At 41.5% G+C, this 20,631-nt stretch overlaps 1 protein-coding gene and 1 long non-coding RNA gene across 2 annotated transcripts; both read right to left on the bottom strand.

Annotated features, from left to right (window-relative positions):
* Positions 1–1,817: 1,817 nt before the first annotated feature.
* Positions 1,818–2,716, bottom strand: LOC149090408 (uncharacterized). The gene is made up of 3 exons (XM_089265237.1): positions 2,585–2,716; positions 2,156–2,534; positions 1,818–2,110 (listed from the first exon to the last, which is right to left on the bottom strand). The coding sequence occupies exons 1-3, from the start codon at positions 2,714–2,716 to the stop codon at positions 1,818–1,820; spliced, it is 804 nt and encodes a 267-aa protein (XP_089121363.1).
* Positions 2,717–9,382: 6,666 nt separating this feature from the next.
* Positions 9,383–20,587, bottom strand: LOC149090407 (uncharacterized). The gene is made up of 2 exons (XR_016197624.1): positions 20,514–20,587; positions 9,383–10,823 (listed from the first exon to the last, which is right to left on the bottom strand). It is a non-coding gene; the product is annotated as an uncharacterized LOC149090407 (long non-coding RNA).
* Positions 20,588–20,631: the final 44 nt, after the last annotated feature.

Below are 20,631 nucleotides of genomic sequence, written 5' to 3'. Positions count from 1 at the left end.
AATGATTAAATAAAAAATCAGGCAAATTTGAGGATTTAATTGCGTCAAAATTGCGTTTTAAAAAAAAACTGGGTTTTTTCAACCCAGACCTAATTGCCATCAAGTATTCATCGTAACTGAGGTTAATATTATTATGACATATAAAATTGTCAAATGAATTAATTGATAGCAAGGTTTTACTATCGAACGACATATTTAAGAAACTTTTAATAGTTTGAAGGTTTTTGTGATGCGAGCTGTTGAATCGTTCACTTTCCGACAAAGGAAAAAGAATTTCCGTTTGTGCCATTGGAGGATAAGGAATACCGAAGGGCATATGCGAGTTCCCTTTATTTCTCGCATACATGAATGCCCGTGATTGTGCTTCTGGTATCCAATCAAATTAGTTATATTTAGATTAGTCACGTCAGTAGTGCTAAATAAGTTAATAAATGTTATTACGGGTGGAATAGACTTCTGCCTACTTTCGTCATCAGTAAGATCAGCTTTGGGGGCATCTTTAAGCCAAAACATTCCGTGTATATGAGGAGAACCTCTTTGCTGGAATTCAACACGCCAATAACATTTGATTACTAGATGATTGTCGAAAATACCTCCTTGCTTTTTCATTAACTTAAGAACTTGTCTATACCTATAATCAAAATATCGAGCACAAATATCGCCACTCACGTGTAACTCTTACGAAACCAGATCCTCCGTTATATCTTCCGCCCGCCGTCGGATTCTCTGCCAATCTTTCGTAGTTGCTTTCGCCGCTTTTCCCAATGGATTAACTCTTCTCGTTCCAGTTGCCAATTGCCGTTTACCGTTTAAAAACAAACCGCTCTTTTAAAAACTAGCCGCACAATTTTAATTCACTTCTAGTCGCCGTCCGACGATTTTCGCTTCTAAACCCCGCCTCACCACCATGGCTTGATGTTCCAGCGACGTTTGGGCGTGCGTGGGGTCTAGCATACCGGTCTCGGCGGTCCGCCCAAGGCCGTCCACTCGCCCGCTCCGACCGATAGAGTGGCTCTGCCAGTCGACGCCTGTTCTCCACGGCCCCGGGAATGTAGCGAAATGCGACTCGCGTGGAATCGCGGCGGCGATTCTCAACTGCATCACTTTTCAACGGGCGTTGCGGAGTCGGCTTCGGCCCCACGTCCTCACGTCGGTTGCCCCTTCTCGTCCCTAGCTCCTCTGGCTCCCCGGCCTCCGCTCGCGACGCGACTCTCGAGGCAGGACTAGGGGCGGAGGGACAGTGCTGCCGCTTCCTACCTCGCGTGGCGGGAGCTGGTCGAGGACCTCTTTCGCAGCATCTTCCTCTTCCCCCTCGTTTGCTGTCCACGGTGTCAAAGCATTGTGGTTTTCCGGCTGTGATGGGGTCGGCGAGCCGGGAAGGGAAGTTGGCTACTCCACATGCGGTGGAGTCCGCTGCACTCCGGGCGCTTGTACGTACATCGTCGTGAAGTCTCCCCTTAACACCATGATCATATCCTCCAAGGCCACCGAGACGTCTATCGTGGAGTGGTGGATGGAGTGGATACGATCGGTGCGCTGCTGATCTTCCCACGGCGAGTGTCTTCCCACGGGGAGTGTCTCTTCCCCACCGCTGCCGTCCTCCAGGCGCACCGGCGTAGCTCGCGACTCCTCCCACTCCTCGTCGATGTTAATCGTCACTACCTCGTCTTCCATTTCGATTATCTGTGGGAATCAGAACTCGCTCTCTCTCGGATCTCTTCTTAATCAAAACGGTTAGTGCGTTTGTATGAGATTAGTGAGGTCTCTCAAAGCAGTGGGAAGAAGGGGATAGCGGGGTTAAAGCAATCGAGTTTCTTCTATTCTTCGAGCGGCGTGTTCATGTTTGATTCGGGCCGATCGAATCCTTCCTCCTCCTCTGTTTCCCTGCTCAACGCCGTACCGCCGGTCTCTTCCTCCTCGGTGTAGAAAGGCTTAAGCTGGGAAAGGTTGGCCACCCTCTTTTTCCGTTCGCCCACCCGAGCGAGTCGGACCACATTGGGAAAAATGAAGCGGACGACCCTGTAGGGGCCATCGAACTTGGGTGCCAATTTCGCCGCGAAGCCCTCTGCTGCGCTGGACAGCTGGTGCTGTCGCAGCAGAACCATCGACCCTAGCGCGGGCCTGCATTCTCGCCGACGCAGATTATAATACCTGCCTTGGTCCTTCGACCCCTTTTGTAGATTGTTGCGGACCACTTCGAAGATTTCTTTCATCGTTTCTTTCCTTGTTGTTAAGTCGACTTCCCTCGTTGCCGACTCGGGAGTGACCTCGTCGTAGTGAGCAGACGGGAGGCGAGGCTCTCTACCCATCATTAAGAATGACGGCGTGAATCCGGTAGAATCTGCGACACTAGAGTTGATCGCTAGCGATATCTCCGGCAACAACACATCCCACGAACTCTGGTGTCCCTCGATGTACTGGGCTACGGTGCGATTAGTCCTCTCGGTAGGATTTTCCTGCGGGGAGTACGGGGCAGTGAACTGTAACCGCACCTCTAAGGATTCCACGAAAGACCGAAAGCCTTTGCTCGTAAACTGTGCACCATTGTCACAGATGAACACAGAATCGCCATGGGCTCTGCTACTTGCCTAGTCAGCATCTGACCCGCTGGCTTGTGTTGCTCGCTGTTAAACTTCTGGCATTCCTCGCATCGCCTCACATACCTGGCCGCTTCCCGGAACATCCCTGGCCAGTAGTATCGCTGCGCCAGCCTCATGACCGTTTTCCTCACGTGCCCGTGCCCGCCGTGGGAGCATCATGGCATTCCTGCAGTACTCTCTTCCGCTGGTGAGTTGGGACGCACAATTTCCAGGGGATATAGTCCTCATCGTCGGTCCGGTGGCCAAGGTTACGGTACAGCTGTCCGTTCTCCTCAACGTAATCCTTGAATTTCTCTGGATCTTCTTTGATCCTACCACGCATTCTTGTTATCCACTTGAAAGGGGGATTGGCCTCCATCATTCGCTGGCAGCTTTCCACAGGTTGTCGAGAGAGTGCGTCGGCCACAACATTCAATTTCCCTCGTCGATAGCTGATTTCGAACTGAAATTGTTGTAGCTCCAGTGCCCACCTCGCGATCCTCCCCGTGGGGCTCTTTATCGAGTTAAGCCACTTCAACGCCAAGTGATCTGTAACCACCTCAAATCGATAGCCCTCGAGATAGCACCGCATTTTCCTGATCGCCCAGACGATCGCGAGGCACTCCTTCTCTGTGGCTGAATAATTGAGCTCCGCTTTCAACATCTTCCGACTAGTGTATGCAATCACCTTTTCCTCGCCTTCGACCTCTTGCGTGAGCACCGCGCCCAAGCCGTAATCGCTGGCGTCCGTCTGTAGTACGAACCTCGCCGAAAAGTCGGGACCCGCCAACACTGGCGCGGTCGTGAGACTCTCTTTTAGTTCCTTCAATGACTCCTCCTGGTCCTCGTTCCATTACCATTTCTGGCCCTTCTTAAGAAGTCTCGTCATTGGTTCCACTATCGATGCAAAGTTCGGCACAAATCGCCTGTACCACGACGCCATTCCCAAACACTGTCGTAACTCCTTGAGGGTCGAGGTTGCCGGAAAATGGCGGATCGCCTCAACCTTTGCGGGATCCGTGCATATCCCGTCTTCGCTGATGACTTATCCGAGATAGACCAACCTTTTTCTGAAGAAACTGCATTTCTTCCGGTTTATTCGAAGGTTGGCTTTCCTCAACCGGCGGAAGACCTCCTTCAAGATCTCCACGTGCTGCGCTTTAGTGGCGCCGATCACTACGATGTCATCTAAATACACAAACGCGTGCGGCTCCATGTCCGGTCCTATTGCTGTGTCCAGCGCTCTCTGGGACGTAGCGCCTGCGCAATGTAAACCGAAGGGCATCACTCGCCATTGGAATAATCCTCTCCCCGGGACGGTGAACGCCGTGCACTCTCTGCTGTCCGCCGCCATGGGGATCTGTCAGTATCCGCTCTTCAAATCCAGGGTAGATATATATCATGCGTGTCTCAGCCTTTCGAGGATATGATTGATCCGCGGAACGGGGTAGGCGTCTGGAATCGAGTGCGCATTTAGCTGTCGGTAGTCCACACACATGCGCCAATCTCCGGTCTTCTTCTTTACCAATACGATGGGCGCACTATGCGGACTGCGCGAAGGCTCGATGGCTCCAGCTCGAATCAACTCCTACCTGTTCGTCGATCACTTTCCTCATAGCCGGATTCTTGGGATAGTATCTTTGCTTAAGAGGCTAAGCATCCTTATGCTATGCTCGGCGATATTTGACACTCCGTCCAGTCCCTCGGAAAGCGCCAGCTCTGCTACCAGGAACTCCTTCAGCTCGTCCTCCAGGTCCTCCGGCCACCCTGTGTTGTCCGGGGAGGACTCTGTATTCGCCTTATCCCCTTCTTGGCCTATTGGACTCCGCGGTGACTGACTGCTCCGAATCTCGCCGACGTCCTCCGCCTCCAATCCCACCAACTTAACTTCCGGGGGACGCTCCTCCGGCCCTTGCCCCAGATCCTTCGTCCTCGCTAGCTGAGGACACTTAACGAATTCTTCCGTCTGCGTCTTGCGACCTCTCTTGATCGACTGGGCAGGTGGCCCGCCACTCCTCGATGTGCCCTGCTCATCGTCTGGCAGTCCTTCGCCCGCTGACACACCAACACGGTGCCTCGGGGCCCCTCTTCCGTTCCTGTTCGCGAGTCCTTGATCGAGTAAGCGATTGTGGTCCTCCCGACCGGTCGCACTCTTTCGATATGTCTGGCCCGCCTCTCAGGGACGCCTCTCTGTTCAGCTCGTCCTTCATCCTCATTGTGAGCGCCACGTTGCCACAATACAACGTGGTGTCTATAGCGCACAAGAAATCCATTCCCAGAATAAGGTGGTCCAGCATCGCCGGCATGACGAGCAGGGTCATTTTTACGGCCATCCTGCAAGACTCACCTCCACATTTATCCTCTTTGTTATCTCCAGCGTGGATCCATCGGCCAAACTAATCCATGACTACATCTTCTGGATCTCGCTTCGGATCGCCTGCCGGCGAACACAGTCTTCGCTTATGCAACTGCGTGTAGCCCCGGTGTCGATTGTGGCCGTCATCGCTCGACCCCCAATCGCCACCGCCGCGACGATCCTCTCCTCCTCCACTGAAAGTGGATTCTTCGCCTCATCTTTACTGTCTACCCCGCTCCAGCGGGGGGCGCCCCATTCCGTTTCCCGCGTCGTCGCGCTCGTAGCATTCCCGCGTGCCTTTCCGTTTCCTTCCGCAGCGGCCGCAGGACGCCGTCTGTCCGCTTTGGCATTCGCGTGCGAAATGGCCTACTTGCCCGCACCGATAACACGCTCGTCGTGCTCCTCCTCCGGACTCGCCCTCCTGCGCCATCATCCGGTGGACAGCCTCTTGAGATGTCGCCGCGGGGGCCACCGCTGCTACTGCCGTCTGACCTCTAACTTGGGATCCCGGCATCTGTGTGCGGAAAGGGTTGTTCGGTCGATTTTCGATTGGCTTCGACCATGCAGCCCTCGTTCCGCCCGCAGCCTCTTTACCCTATTGCCTCCTCTGTCCTTGGACATTTTCATACTCGGCTGCCATCTTCGTGAGTTGCGTCAGTGTGACAAATTCGTGACGCCTCACGTACAACCGATAGTCCGGGGCAGCGTTCTCATAAGCTCGATACAGCTATATCGTGCCTGCCGCATCAACAACCTAAGTTCGATGAGGTAGTCCTTGAAACGTTCTCCTTCTCTTTGATCCTCCAGTGGCTCGAAATACTGCGGGGAGAGGAAGAAATCCAAGAATTCCCGGGACCGTTCTGCCATCGTACCGCATGCCCCATTTACGAACTTGCTCGGCGACCCCCCAGGGCGGGGACCTCTCCGACGGGATCGCGGGCGCGGGGACTTGTCGACCAGTCTTCGAAGTCATCGATAGCGCCTCATCCTCTCCAGTATTGCTGAACTCCTTCCGCTCTTCACGACGCCGCACCGCCACGCTATTCACCATGGGCACCCTCAGTTTCAGGGACTCTGTCTGAACAGGACCCTGCTCCTGAACTTTTCGTAAGTCCGGCTCAGATTTCTGGTAAGCTCGGCTGCCCATGCTTGGCACATTGCCTCCCAGGGTGAACGCGGAACCCTTCGCGAAACGCTCGATCTCGACCAATCTCACTTTAGCCTCCGCCAAGTAGTTGTTGCTTTTTATGAATGTAGAGTCTTTTCCTCAGATCCTCTACTCGGCCCTCACCACCCAGGCTGAAATCTCGTGCTATTGTGATTAACTCTTCCTTACACCGCTGGTAGATCCACCCGACGCTCAATCCCGGGTTATGATATTCGGCGTCTTCCATTTCAAATGTTTATTTATTCCTCTCGGTTTATTCAACTCTTATTCCGCTACCGTTATTCTGCTTATCTGTTTATTTATTTTTATTTTTATTTACTTATTTTTTTCCTTTATACGACCTTGCTTGCGTTTACAGTCTTATTATTATTATCTTATTCTATTTCATCTCATTTCCTCTTAACCTACCCTTTGGTTCCTTATTCTAGTTTTACTGTATTCTTTTTATTTCCTCTTGTTCTATTTACTTTTCTTTTTTTTTCTTCCCTTTTTTTGTTTTGTTTTATTTTATCATTATTATTATTACAATATTTTATTATTTTTTTTTATTTTTATTAACTTATATCTTTTCTGTTCCTTGTATTCGCCTTCAATTTATTTATGTTCGTGTAACTGACTTTATTTCATCTTCTCGTCGCATCCCTTTATTCGCTTTCAATTAAATTTTCTTTGTTCGCTCTTAGACTATTTAGTTCCTTTCCGGTTCTCTTTATACGCTTTTAATTTATCTTCCGTTAGTTTAATTTGCTTTATCTCATCTTCATCACCTTAGTTTTACTTTTCTTGATTTCGTTCTTTCGTTACTTTTACTTAATTTCCTTCGTTACTTTACTCCATCTTCATCGTCGGATCTTACCCTTCTTCATTTTCTACTTGTGTTATTCCCCTTCACGTTACTCTCTCTCACACCCCACTTCACCCTGCTTTATTCCGATTCGCTCCGCCTTGTTTGTCTGCCGTATATCCTTTCTAATTGGTTTTATTTTATCTTCTTTTATTCTATTTTATTTTATTTATTATTATTTTATTTTATTTATTTTATCCCATTGAAAATGGGAAATCAGGGTATAATGGTTTTGTTGAAATGTATGTAACAGGCAGAAGGAGGCGTGGCAGACCCCACCAGGAATATATTCTCCTGATCAGGGCGACGAGCTGAGTCGATTTAGCCCTGTCCGTCTGTCTGTCTGTCCGTCCGTCCGTCCGTCTGTCCGTATGTTTGAACGCGTCGATCTCAGAAGATATAAGAGCTAGAGACTTCAACTTTTTTTAAAATGTCCGTATATATCGCGCGCATATCGAGTTTATCACTAAAAAACGATAAATCATTGCGATATTTTTTTATCGATAAAAATCTCCCACATCATTATAGCTAGAGTGTCCAAATTTAAAATGTATATTAAGATTCATTTTATACAATTTCGGTTTTTGTTAAAATTTACCCCCACCCTTAAATCCACCCCCTCACCATCATCTTTGTAAAAGTCGTATATCAAATACTAAAAACTTGTGCTTCGGTATACACATACATTTAAACATCATGATTACGTTCTACAAGTTTCATTACGATCGTACGTCTAGAAATTAAATTATTCCACAAATAAGTTCTCATAAGCGCAATCGCCTGTATATGCGTGTGTGTGTGTGTGTGCGTGTGTATGTGCGAATTATTATTGAAATATCAGTTGCTCGAAGGGTTCAGGGGATCTCGTAGTCGAGCAGTCTCGACTAGAGCTTTCTTACTTGTTTTATTTTATTTTATTTTTCTTTATTTTATTTTACGGGCGAATAAACTAGAGTAGTCGAGCTGCACAGTGAGCCTCACGCCGCCAAAACGGACAAGTCTCAACGAAACGCATTTTCACGCCAACACGTCGGATATGCCCTATGTAGGGTATCACGAAACCATGTAACGGACAAGCGGCTAAAATCGACCCTCCCTTGGTAGCCGCTGCACTCGTCCCACCAGGTTTTGTGGCCCTCGCGCCGTTAAGCCGCTCTATGGCCGAACGGTTAATCCAACGCACACCAGTCTGCGTAAATATATGTCCACTTTTGTTTGTGCATATGCATGCGCCTACACCCGCATACTCATATACACCAATGCTCATGTGTTTATATCCAATTCTTCTCGCATTTTATTTATGCACACATATATGCACACCCAAGATCGCATATATGTGAACATCTACGATCGAATATTTCCATCCGCTCACCTCTTCGCACATATATGCACACCCATCTTCACATATATATAATAATAAGACCGACGTTATAGTTTCAATAAAAAAAATTTATTTCTTAAATACAACTTATAACGGAGTACAATTATTCTTAAGCGATGTAAGGGTGGTCTTAGAGCGGAATTGAAACTGAACTCCTGATTGAAAATTTGTTTGTCTTATATAGCTAGAAATGTGTATCGATGGTGGCGTGATTTTGGTGAAGTGAGTGGCCTGATCGCTGACAAATATGCTGAATATGCAGTTCCCACGAGAAAGGGTTTATATGAGTGGATGATCGGATGATTGTTTCTAAGCGGACGCTTGGGTGATTTGTTTATAAGTGGCCGATTTGTTTATGAGTAGTTGCTAGGGCGATCGTGGCTTTGGTGTTGTGTTTAAGTGTGGGTGAGTGCTGATGGATATATTACTCGATCGTGGCTTTGGTGTTGTGTTTAAGTGTGGGTGAGTGCTGATGGATATATTACTTCCCCATCCTAAAGAGATTAGCCTGTCCTCAGGCGGAAAATGTAGGGTACAGTTGTGGTATGGTTTCTAATGGTGAATGAGTTTCGGGGAGTGGTTGCTCTTCTGGTGTTGAATTACTTGATGTTATGACTGTTTCATGTCTTATGATAATTTTCTTAGATATTGTCTTAAATTTAATGATTACAAATAATATTAGACTTATAATAGTAATTATAAAAGTTGTAGTGGTTATAATATTGAATGTCTTATTATATTTAGTATTTTCTAAAACTTTTTGCTTTGTATGTAGTAATGATATTGGTTCTGTTTTTGTGATATTGTTTGTTTGTGTGTAGTCTGAAAACGTGTTTACAATCGAGATGTTATTTATTTGAAGGCTACAGTCATATATTTTAATTATGTTATTACCCTGAATATTAATATTATTTTTATTACAGTTTTGAATGATTTTAGTTTTTGGGTAGTTCCAAGTTACAATAATGTTTGGTTCTATATAATTGATTTGGTATGTTTTTGATTTTGGTATGTTTTGGTATATTTGCATTCTGCTGATCTTTGAGTTATTATACTGCTTATACATTCGTTTGTTTCTTGTTTCTTTGTGGTTCTTATATATGCTTTATTATTTAAGATGTAGTAAGTCTCAAACGTATTTTCTATTAATGTATTATTTTGATTATCTGGGTAAGGTAAAATCTTATAAAGTGGTGTTTTGCTTATTTTTTTCGGTACATGCGAAATTATGAATATTTCGTTTGTGTCTGATTTAAACCAAGTAGAAGTCTTTATGTTTAGAATTTTTTCAGAATTTATATTTAACATATGCTGATGCTGTAAAAGTTTGGGGTTGAAAATGCCTAGTCTTGTTAGTTGCATGCCTAATTCAATATCTTCTATGTATTCTGTGAAGTGTTCTATATTGAATATGAGATAATCTAGTTTCTTGTCTGCTTCTTGAGAGGTGGTTAAATTATTGAGCAATTCTATGTTTTTATTTACTGCGTCTATTAAGTAGCTTAAGTCATTGTTTTGTGTTAAATTGTTAATTTTTTGCTCTAATTCTTCTTTGTCGGTTTGGTCTAAGGTGCCAAAAAGATATTTGCTTCCTGTTCCTATTGCGTTTATTAAACCTCTTTTATTTCTTTTAATAATTTGTATGCCATTCATTTGGTGATTTAATTTGTCTATTAAGTATTTTATATGCGTAATGTCTTTAAACGATTCTGTCTCTTTAAGTAGGTTGTTATACGTATTTTGTATTTTTGTTAATCTCACTGTTAAGTAATGGTATTTGTAGTAAGATGGCAAGTCCATTGTTCCTGTTTTGAAAACTAAGTAGCCGTTCGGTGCTTCTATTGGGTTGATTTCGATACTTTGATTGAGGGCGGGAGATGCCATTGATAAAAGTGATAGTAGTAATATGGTGATTTCTGAAATTAGGTGTCGTATTTACTTTCGTTAGTCTTCTTTTTTCTTTTGAATTTCGATTTGTAATGTGTGGTTTGTCGTCCTCTATTAGTTTCTATGTAATGTTTTTCGTCAGTTTGTGTTATTTGTCCTGTTTTCTTGAATGGTGTCGTTGTTTTGGTTTTAACTAGAGGGGCGTGTTTGTAGTCTGTGTCTATTTCGAAGTCGATTCGGTTTTTGTTGAGATTTTTGATTTGATTTATCTTGTTTGCTTGTGTGTCATATTCAGGTGTACCTGCGTGTCTGCTGGGGTTCTGTTCGTTGTCAAGTGCTTTGTCATATGGTTTTAAATGTATAGAATGGTTTCGAATTTCGTCTGTTTGTTTTCTATGTCGGATTCTGTATTAATAATTCTAAGTTTTTCGTTGATTGTTCGGTGAAATCTTTCTATGTCTGAAATACCGTTTTTGCTAGTAGTGATATCGATATTTACTTTTTCGGATTGTAACCAAGGTTGGAGAGCTGCGCATATAAATGCTGAATATTTGTCTGCTTTGATTTCGATGGGTTTTCCCATGTCATTGAAAATTTTTATGATTGCTCTTTTAGTTTCGAGCCAATCCACAGTGGACGATTTCATAGGCCAAATTAAATTTTTTTTTTTTTTTTTAATTTTTAACTTTATGAATTTTTTCTTATTTCTTAAAAGAACAATTAATTCCACTGTAAGTTCATTTTTGCACTATCCCATTCGCACGCGCTACGAATAGCAACAAAAGAGAGACATAAAAACACGTGGCGTGCGCAGTGAACAAAGCTAAAAAGCTATCTCTTGCCAAAAAAATTATATTTTAATATTAAATCGTGTTTAATTGGAATAAATTATGTTGCATATTGAAAGAAAAGGTTAAGACTATATAAAAAAGTGAATTTTGTATAATAATATGTTGTATTATTGTCATAGTAATACATTGTTCGCTATGGCCTGTTTAATGTTGTAGTTTTCTCTGTGCACTGACTTCAGTTGGAGAAAAAGTTGTGATCCCCGTCGCGCCCTCAAATGAACTTTTTTGTTTTATATTTATTAATGTTTTTTAAGTTTCTATTCTTTATTCCAGCTGCCACCTTCCGCCTCCCTTTCTGTTTTTCGTTTTTCTTCTAACATGCGTTTTTTGTGCCGTCATGCATTTAGGTTACGTTTATGTTGTCTTTGTGTTTTGGCTTCCGATTTTAATTTCGAATGTTTAACATCATCAAAGGTTTTTTTTATATAAATAGGCAAATTCCACGCATATATTTTTGATATGTGGTGCTTGGAAAGGGGTTCATTTGCTGATAAAGCAAAACAAGTATGTGATAACCTAAACTATAAATTTGAATCCGATGATTATGAGAATATGGACAATGATGTTAAGAAACTACTTGACTATAAATTTAAAAAAATTGGAGAAATGTGGAAGAAGAGCAACAGAACTAAGTCTAAAGTGGTCAAAAAAATTCGGATTGGTTTGCGCAGTATGAATGTGTACCACTAAATAAAAAGACTTCATCCTCTACATTAAATCCACATCGAGAACGTCCTAAATTAAGTTTTGTGGAGTGCTCAGAAAGAACCAAGCGTCGACGGATAGCAGAATTAGCAGACCTCGATGTGTCCGCTGCTGATGATTTGCGTTCGGCTTTTAGTCATCCGAATTCGTCGATTTGTCCAGCAAAGGCCTGTGAAGTTGTATTTCTTATAACAGAAGCGGGTTTGACGAAGCATCAATATTTATTACTTAGAAGCTTCGTGAACAGTAAAGTGGATGCTAATTTTCTACCATGCTACGATACTGTTGTGAAGAAAAAAAAATAGTTATCCCGAAGCAATGACTATTAGCGAAACTCAGGCTGAAGTTGAGCTCCAAAACTTGTTGGACCATACCGCTTCGAGGATTCTTCAGTTACAAAATGAGGTAATAAATCAAATAGATGAGGCATCAAATTGTTTTACCCTAATTGGTAAATTGGGCTTTGATGGTAGCTCAGGGCATATCGAGTACAAGCAGAAAGTTGAAAATAATAATTTTGATGAAAGTAACTTGTTTGTCACGTCCTATGTTCCGCTTCAACTTATCACAAAGTCACCAAATGATCCGGAAAACATAATAATTTGGAAAAACCCAACACCATCGTCAACCCGTTACTGTCGTCCTATCAGATTTCAATTTAAAAAAGAATCTATTGAAATGACTGTTAATAAAGAAAAAAATTTTAAAACGAAAATTAAAAAGCTGATCCCAACTAAGATTGAAACATCATCTAATCGAACAATACATGTTAAGCATATCTTGCAACTCACAATGGTTGATGGCAAAGTATGCAATGCGTTAACGCAAACCTCCTCGGCAAAATGCTATATTTGCGGCGCAAAGCCCACGGATATGAACGATATTGAAAAATGTTTGCAAAAAAAAAATTGAAAGAGAACACTTTGAATTTGGATTATCTCCTCTCGACGCATATACTCGATTTTTTGAATACTTTCTTCACCCTTCATACAGATTAGAAATCAAAAACGAAAAAAAAAAAGATTCAAGAGGAATTTAGAGAAAAATTGGGGCTGATTGTCGATAAACCCAAAACTGGCGGTAGTGGATCTACCAATGACGGAAATACGGCTAGAACGTTTTTATACCCTGAACCCATTGAAAATGGGAAATCAGGGTATAATGGTTTTGTTAAAATGTATGTAACAGGCAGAAGGAGGCGTGGCAGACCCCACAAAGTATATATATTCTTGATCAGGGCGACGAGCTGAGTCGATTTAGCCCTGTCCGTCTGTCTGTCCGTCCGTCCGTCCGTCCGTCCGTCCGTCCGTATGTTTGAACGCGTCGATTTCAGAAGATATAAGAGCTAGAGACTTCAACTTTTTTTTTTAAATGTCCGTAAAAACAGCGCGCATATCGAGTTTTTCACTAAAAAAAAAAAAAAAAAACTCATTCCGATAGTTTTTTATCGATAAAAAACCTTATCGAAGATCACTTAAATAATTATATCTCCTACATCTTTCAAGCTAGAGTCTCCAAATTTAAAATGTATATAAAGATTCATTTTATACAATTTCGGTTTTTGTTAAAACTTACCCCCCACCCCTAAATCCACCCTCTCACCCTCATCTTTCTAAAAGTCGTATATCAAATACTAGAGACTTGTGCTTCGGTATGCACATACATTTAAACATCATGATTACGTTCTGTAAGTTTCATTACGATCGTACGTCTAGAAATTAAATTATTCAACAAATAAGTTCTCATAATATTGCCAACACTGCAGCGCAACCCAAGCGCAATAGGTTATAAATTTATAACTCCTACACTTTTAGAGCTATAGTCTCCAAATTTTAAAAGTATATTCCAATGCATTTTATACAATTTCGGTTTTTGTTATATTTTGGATACCGGCTCCAAATTCACCAGAATCCCCAGTGAAGGTCAGATTCTAGTATAGCTAATTGTGAATGATTTGACATGTTTTTTTTTAAATGCCAAATATTCAATAGAATATGTAGATCATATGCTGAAGGTTTCATTAAATTCGGTTTAGTCAATCGACGTAAAAAAATAACAAAATGTTTGGCCAATTAACAAACGCACGTGCTGCAGCAACAGCAGTTTTCCAATACGTGTGCACACATACATTTAAACATCTTCTAGCAAATTCTTAGAATCACATCAGCAGTTAGTTTCGTTTAGTTCTGCTAGATGGCGTTGCATCACTGAATCTATTTCAGTTTTGACATTGCAAATAATAACAGAGGAGTGGCGTCATGGTAGAGGGCGCGGCGCTCGATCGCGAGGTCTCCGGTTCAAATCCTGCTGGGCGTATTGTAGTTTTCTTTTAATTGCTTCAAAACTTGTATATATTTGGGATTAAATTTCTCTTATATTTTTTCAAATATCGAAATTGAAATTTTAACATTTTTATTAGTTTGGTTGTTCTTGCACATTCTTAAAGTCACATCAGCAGTTAGTTTGACTTAGATTTGGTAGATGGCGCTGTAGCAGTGAATCTGTGGCGGTTCAAACCACAGCCTATGTTATAGTTAGTTTAACGATAGTCTTTATCGATAGTAATGATCGAGAGTTTTCCCTTCTCTATAAAAAGAGGTACATATAAATTACCCACGCCAAAGCGACAATAAAATATATGCTTATTCTGAATACATTAAATACAAATAGTGTTTTAAATGTGGCGTAGCCACATATGGTGACCCCGATTTATAAAGAACTTTAATTTTCACAAAATGGTTGTAACTCGTGACGAAAAAGCCTCAACATCGGCTGCTGCTGCCACCAATACAGACACAGCCGCCCAAGAAGCCTCAGCAAACGGCGTCATGCACGATCAAGTTGAAAACGACAGCGGAGAAACGCATGTAACAACTACTTCACATGCTGTGAACGCCATTCACACAATTCGCTTCCCACAATTCATGGCCACAGATCCAGAATTGTGGTTCACACAGATTGATGCATTGCTGCATATACATAACATCAAATCGGATCAAGCCAAGTTTTTCACTATAATAACTTCATTGGATGCAGACACTCTACGCCAGATTTCCGACATCGCAAAGAAACCACCAGAATCTGGAAAGTACGACAAACTCAAAAAAGAACTCATCTCAAGATTTGGTGTGTCCCGTGAAAAGAAGCTAGTCAAACTTTTAACAGAAATTGAATTGTCTGACAAAAAACCGAGTCAACTACTTCGGGAAATGCGCGACTTGGCTGACGATTCGTTATCGTGCGAGGGAATTGTGACACTGTGGATGCAACGCCTTCCAAGCAGCATTCGAACCATCCTGTGCACACGCAATGCTGAGGATATAGAAAGTTTGGCTGAAATTGCAGATCGTATATTTGACAATATGCCCACAACAAACTATTGTGAAGCTATCCAAAGCACGAAGCCAAATTCTATCGAAACCAGGATGAGTGCCTTAGAGACGTCTATTAAAACAATAGCCCAACAGTTAAACCAAGCTCTATCATCACCCTCAAGCAACAACCACAGACGGAATAACAATAACTACAACCAATCCGCATCTTCAACCCATACCTACCAGCAAAAAGTTTGCACATGTCACATCCGTTTCGGACGAGCAGCAAAGAGATGTGTACAGCCGTGCGAGTTCGAATGCACAACTAATCAACAACCGGAAAACTAAATCAGCTGTCGCCACTAAGTGCAGCTGACGGCAGCCAATCATGCGTTTCGTATGCTGAAAAAAGACTGCACATTTTTGATTCTAAGAATCGAACAACATTTTTAATCGACTCCGGTTCTATCGTTTCAGTCTTACCCAAAAAGTTTGCTACAAACAACCAAAACTCAACTACAAACGATCTCAATCTCTTCGCAGCGAACAACACGATCATTCACACATACGGTACCAGACAGCTTGAAGTTCATCTGGGCCTACGTCGATCTTTCCAATGGAAGTTCATCATAGCCAACGTTAAATCAGCAATCATAGGCGCTGACTTTTTGGCTCATTTTGGATTGACAGTGGATTTAAAAACAAAACGACTCATCGATCCACTCGCTCAACAGCAAATCAATGGAGAAGCTCGTAGAAATTACCAACAAAATGTCCTCACGATCGACCCTTCGTCTAAATTTTACCATATTATCAATAAATATGTAAATTTAATGAACATCAGCACCTACAAACGACCAGAGTCAGGTGAAATTTCTCATCACATTATCACCACTGGGCAACCTGTAGCTGAACCTAAACGTCGATACACTGGAGAAAAATTAGAAGTCATAAAATCAGAATTGAAGGAACTTCTACAATTTGGCATTATTCGTCCATCAAGCAGCCCATGGTCCAGCCCTATCCATTTCGTCAAAAAAAAAGACCGGTGGCGGGCCTGCGGTGATTACAGAAAATTAAATGCTCGTACTCAACCAGATCGTTATCCGATTCCATTCATCGACGATATCAGCGACAGGCTACACGGTAAGACAATTTTCTCAAAAATTGATCTTAACAAAGCATACTACAACATCCCAATGAATCCATCAGATATTCAAAAAACTGCTGTAAACACACCCATTGGATTGTTCGAGTTTACGGTAATGCCTTTCGGCCTAAAAAACGCAACTCAAACCTTCCAACGACATATGGATTCCATTTTCCGAGATGATGACCACGTTTTTTGTTATATCGACGATATCCTTGTATTCTCATCCAGTCTCAAGGAACACGAAATTCATCTTCAATCAGTACTTGAAAAACTTAAAAAATTCAACTTGTCGACTAACGCATCTAAATGTGAATTTGGCAAAGAAGAACTCACATTTTTGGGCTACAACATCACTGTTAATGGCATGACACCACCTAAAGACAGAGTAGAAGCCATACAAAATTACCCGAAACCCAACAACATAATGGAGTTACGCCGATTTCTTGGCGCACTGAACTATTTTCGGAAATTCATACCATCTGCCTCAGATTCACAAGCACTTCTTACAGGGCAATGCAAAGAATCAAAGAAGAATGATCGTACACCCGTTAAATGGACACCAGAACTAGAAAAAGCTTTTTCAACTTGCAAGTCAACTCTTGTCTCCAGCACGCTTTTGAACTTCATTGCGCCAGGTTGTCCCTTTGTATTATCTACAGATGCATCAGACATTGCCGTAGGAGCACATCTTCAACAGATTGTAAACAATCAAATGAATTCAATTGGTTTTTTTTTCAACCAAACTAAAAAATGCTCAACAAAAATACAGTGCGTATGACAAAGAACTTCTGGCAATTTATTTGTCCATTAAACATTTCAAACACATACTAGAGGGTCGGGATTTCGTAATACAAACTGATCACAAACCCTTAATTTACGCTTTCCAGCAAAAGTTAGACAAAGCATCTCCAATGCAAATACGTCATCTTAATTATATTGCACAATTTACCACCAACATTGTACACGTATCTGGCTCGAACAATATTGTGGCAGATACTTTGTCACGCATCAATCAAATAAATATGCCAGAAACTGTACCTCTTCGTTTAATCCAAGAACTGCAACAAAATGACAATGAATTAGAACAGCTACTCCAAGGGAGTACAACACTAAAATTACAAAAAGTAAAATTCCCAACAGACTTAGAAGTTTACTGCGATATTCAAACATCGGAAACTCGACCGTACATACCAAAGTCACTCCGCAAACAAATTTTTTCATCTATTCATCTCCTTTCGCATCCTGGTAAAAGAGCAAGCATTAAATAAATTTCAAAAAAATATGTCTGGCCATCAATGCGGCGTGATATCAATCAATGGGTAAATAAATGAAATGACTGCCAACGATCAAAAATCCAACGACACAATCAACTCGTACCGGAACACTTCCGGCAAGTGGACAAACGATTTGAGCACGTTCACATCGACATCATCGTAGTTCCGGAATATAAAGGGTACAAATACTGCCTCACCATGATCGACAGATTCACTCGTTGGCCAGAAATAGCTCCAATCAAAGACATGACTGCTGACACAGTCGCAACAGCATTTTTCAGATCATGGATTGCCCGGTTCGGGGCCCCAAAAACAATATCAACTGACCAAGGAACACAGTTCGAATCATCCCTATTTCTATCGCTGACAAACATGATAGGAGCACAACGAATTCGCACATCTCCATATCATCCCGCATCCAACGGAATGATAGAACGCTGGCATCGCTCACTTAAAGCAGCTTTGATGTGCAATCGACGAACTCCTTGGTTAGAAATCTTACCAACTGTACTCTTGGGACTCCGCACTTGTTTTAAAGAAGATATTAATTGCTGCTGCTATGCTATATGGCACGGATTTACGCCTTCCGGGAGAATTTTTCACCCACAATGATGAACCAGATGATCCAACACAATTTATAAACAAATTCCGTGACTATATTCGACAAGTTCGACCGTCACCTGTAATACATCATACGAACAAATCAGCCTTTATACACAAAAACTTATATTCATGCAGCCATGTATTTCTACGAAGCGACCACGTCAGACAACCGCTTGAGCCTCCTTACACAGGCCCACATGAAATAAAGGAACGGATCAATGATCGGCTTTTCGCTATTAACGTTAACGGAACTACACATAATATATCGGTCGAGCAGACTCAAACCAGCATTTTGCATCATAGACCCTGACATGCCAGTTAAACCTCTTCGAACATATTCAAAAAATCAATGTGTTAAATCTCATAAATAACTTCAACACATTACTGAGGAGGGGAGTAGCTGTGGCGGTTCAAACCACAGCCTATGTTATAGTTAGTTTAACGATAGTCTTTATCGATAGTAATGATCGAGAGTTTTCCCTTCTCTATAAAAAGAGGTACATATAAATTACCCACGCCAAAGCGACAATAAAATATATGCTTATTCTGAATACATTAAATACAAATAGTGTTTAGTGTGTGGCGTAGCCACAAATCTATTTCAGTTTTGACATTGAAAATTAAAACAAAAGGGTGGCGTCAAGGTAGAAAGCGCGGCGCTTGATCACAAGGTCTCGGGCTCAAACCCGGAGCGTGTCGGAATTATTTTTTTTAATTGTTTCAAAATTTTTATTTATTTAATCAAATGAGTTTTCTATTTAATTTATATTTTTAAATACATCGAAATTGAAATTTGAACCATACTAAATGTGCTTTTCTATTAGTTTGGTTCAGGGTAGTATCTAGTCGAGCGCTCTCGACTAGAGTTTTCTTACTTGTTTAATAATGCTTTTTTGTCTGCCGAAATAACAGGCATTGATAAATGTCTAATTGAAAACTGTGCTACATTATTGCAAGCCTTGTCCTCAGGATATTCTCTAAATGTGGACAAATTTAGAAAATTTGCGTTGGATACAGCAAGAGAACTGATACAAAAATATAGTTGGTATTACCTCCCCCCGTCAGTCCACAAAATATTAATTCATGCACCTGATGTCATTGCACATGCATTAGTGTCTATTGGAGAGCTCTCCGAAGAAGCTGATGAATCAAGGAATAAGGACATAAAAATGTACCGACTCAACCACCACAGAAAGATCTCTCGTATAGCAACAAATACAGATTTATTTAATAGATTGTTATTAAGCTCGGATCCTTTTGTAAGTGGACAAAGAAAGCTTCAAAATAAAAATAAATCTCTTCTGTTAAAATCCGTTTTTGAATTACTTAATTAATTTTTATACCCTGAACCCATTGAAAATGGGAAATCAGGGTTTAATGGTTTTCTTAAAAGTATGTAACAGGCAGAAGGAGGCGTGGCAGACCCCACAAAGTATATATATTCTTGATCGGGGCGACAAGCTGAGTCGATTTGGCCCTGTCCGTCTGTCTGTCCGTCCGCCCGTCCGTCCGTCAGTCCGTCCGTCCGTCCGTCCGTATGTATGAACGCGTCGATTTCAGAAGATATAAGAGCTAGAGACTTCAACTTTTTTTTTAAAATGTCCGTATATATCACGCGCATATCGAGTTTATCACTAAAAAACGATAACTCATTCCGATACTTTTTTATCGATAAAAAACCTTATCGAAGATCACTTAAAAAATTATATTTCCTACATCTTTAAAGCTAGAGTCTTCAAATTTAAAATGTATATTAAAATGTATTTTATACAATTTCGGTTTTTGTTAAAATTTACCCCCCACCCTTAAATCCACCCCCTCACCATCATCTTTGTAAAAGTCGTATATCAAATACTAGAGACTTGTGATTCGGTATACACATACATTTTAACATTATGATTACGTTCTGAAAGATTCATTACGATCGTACGTCTAGAACTTAAATTATTCAACAAATAAGTTGTCATTATATTGCCAACACTGCAGCGCAACCCAAGCGCAATCGCCTGTATATGTGAGTGTGTGTATATGCGTGTGTTTGTTTGTATGCGTGTTTGTTTGTATGCGTTTGCGTTGTTTGTTTGCTAATTATTATTGAAATATCAGTTGCTTGTAGGGTTCAGGGGATCTCGTAGTCGAGCTGTCTCGACTAGAGCTTTCTTACTTGTTTTACTTCATATTATTCCATTTTTATGTTTCATTACCATTTTTTGTTCAGTAAAATTTAGTTAAAATAAATTGATTATGTTTTTCTTATAAAAAAATAAGTATTTTACTATCTACTTTTATTCTTTATTCAAAATTCTTCATCATTTAACAGCCTGAGGGTCCCGAGCTTGTCACAGTATGACAATTGTTTGGTTTATAATTTGAAGGTACTAAATATAGCGCCGTCCACTGTGCAATCACGACTGTTTACTTCTACTAAGTTTCCGTATTTTGAATATATGTCAATGTAAGATAAAAATTGTTGTTGTCGATTAAGTAAAAGTCCATGACGTATTTGTCTCTGGGAT

The sequence above is a fragment of the Drosophila navojoa genome, unplaced genomic scaffold (assembly GCF_054131105.1).
Source record: "Drosophila navojoa isolate 15081-1374.11 unplaced genomic scaffold, UAZ_NAV_1.0 NAV_Backbone_217, whole genome shotgun sequence".
In the NCBI taxonomy this organism is placed as follows: domain Eukaryota; kingdom Metazoa; phylum Arthropoda; class Insecta; order Diptera; family Drosophilidae; genus Drosophila; species Drosophila navojoa.
The sequence above is the reverse complement of the archived record's forward strand: the minus strand, read 5'-3'. Positions and strand labels throughout refer to the sequence as shown.

Excerpts from the sequence above, each read along its gene's own strand:
- LOC149090408 (XM_089265237.1), bottom strand. The coding sequence starts at position 2,716 with ATGAGGCTGGCGCAGCGATACTACTGGCCAGGGATGTTCCGGGAAGCG. Across the intron at positions 2,535-2,584 it reads GTCAGATGCTGACTAGGCAA|TTTACGAGCAAAGGCTTTCG; the intron begins GTAGCAGAGCCC and ends AATGGTGCACAG. Across the intron at positions 2,111-2,155 it reads AAAGGGGTCGAAGGACCAAG|GGTCGATGGTTCTGCTGCGA; the intron begins GCAGGTATTATA and ends GGCCCGCGCTAG.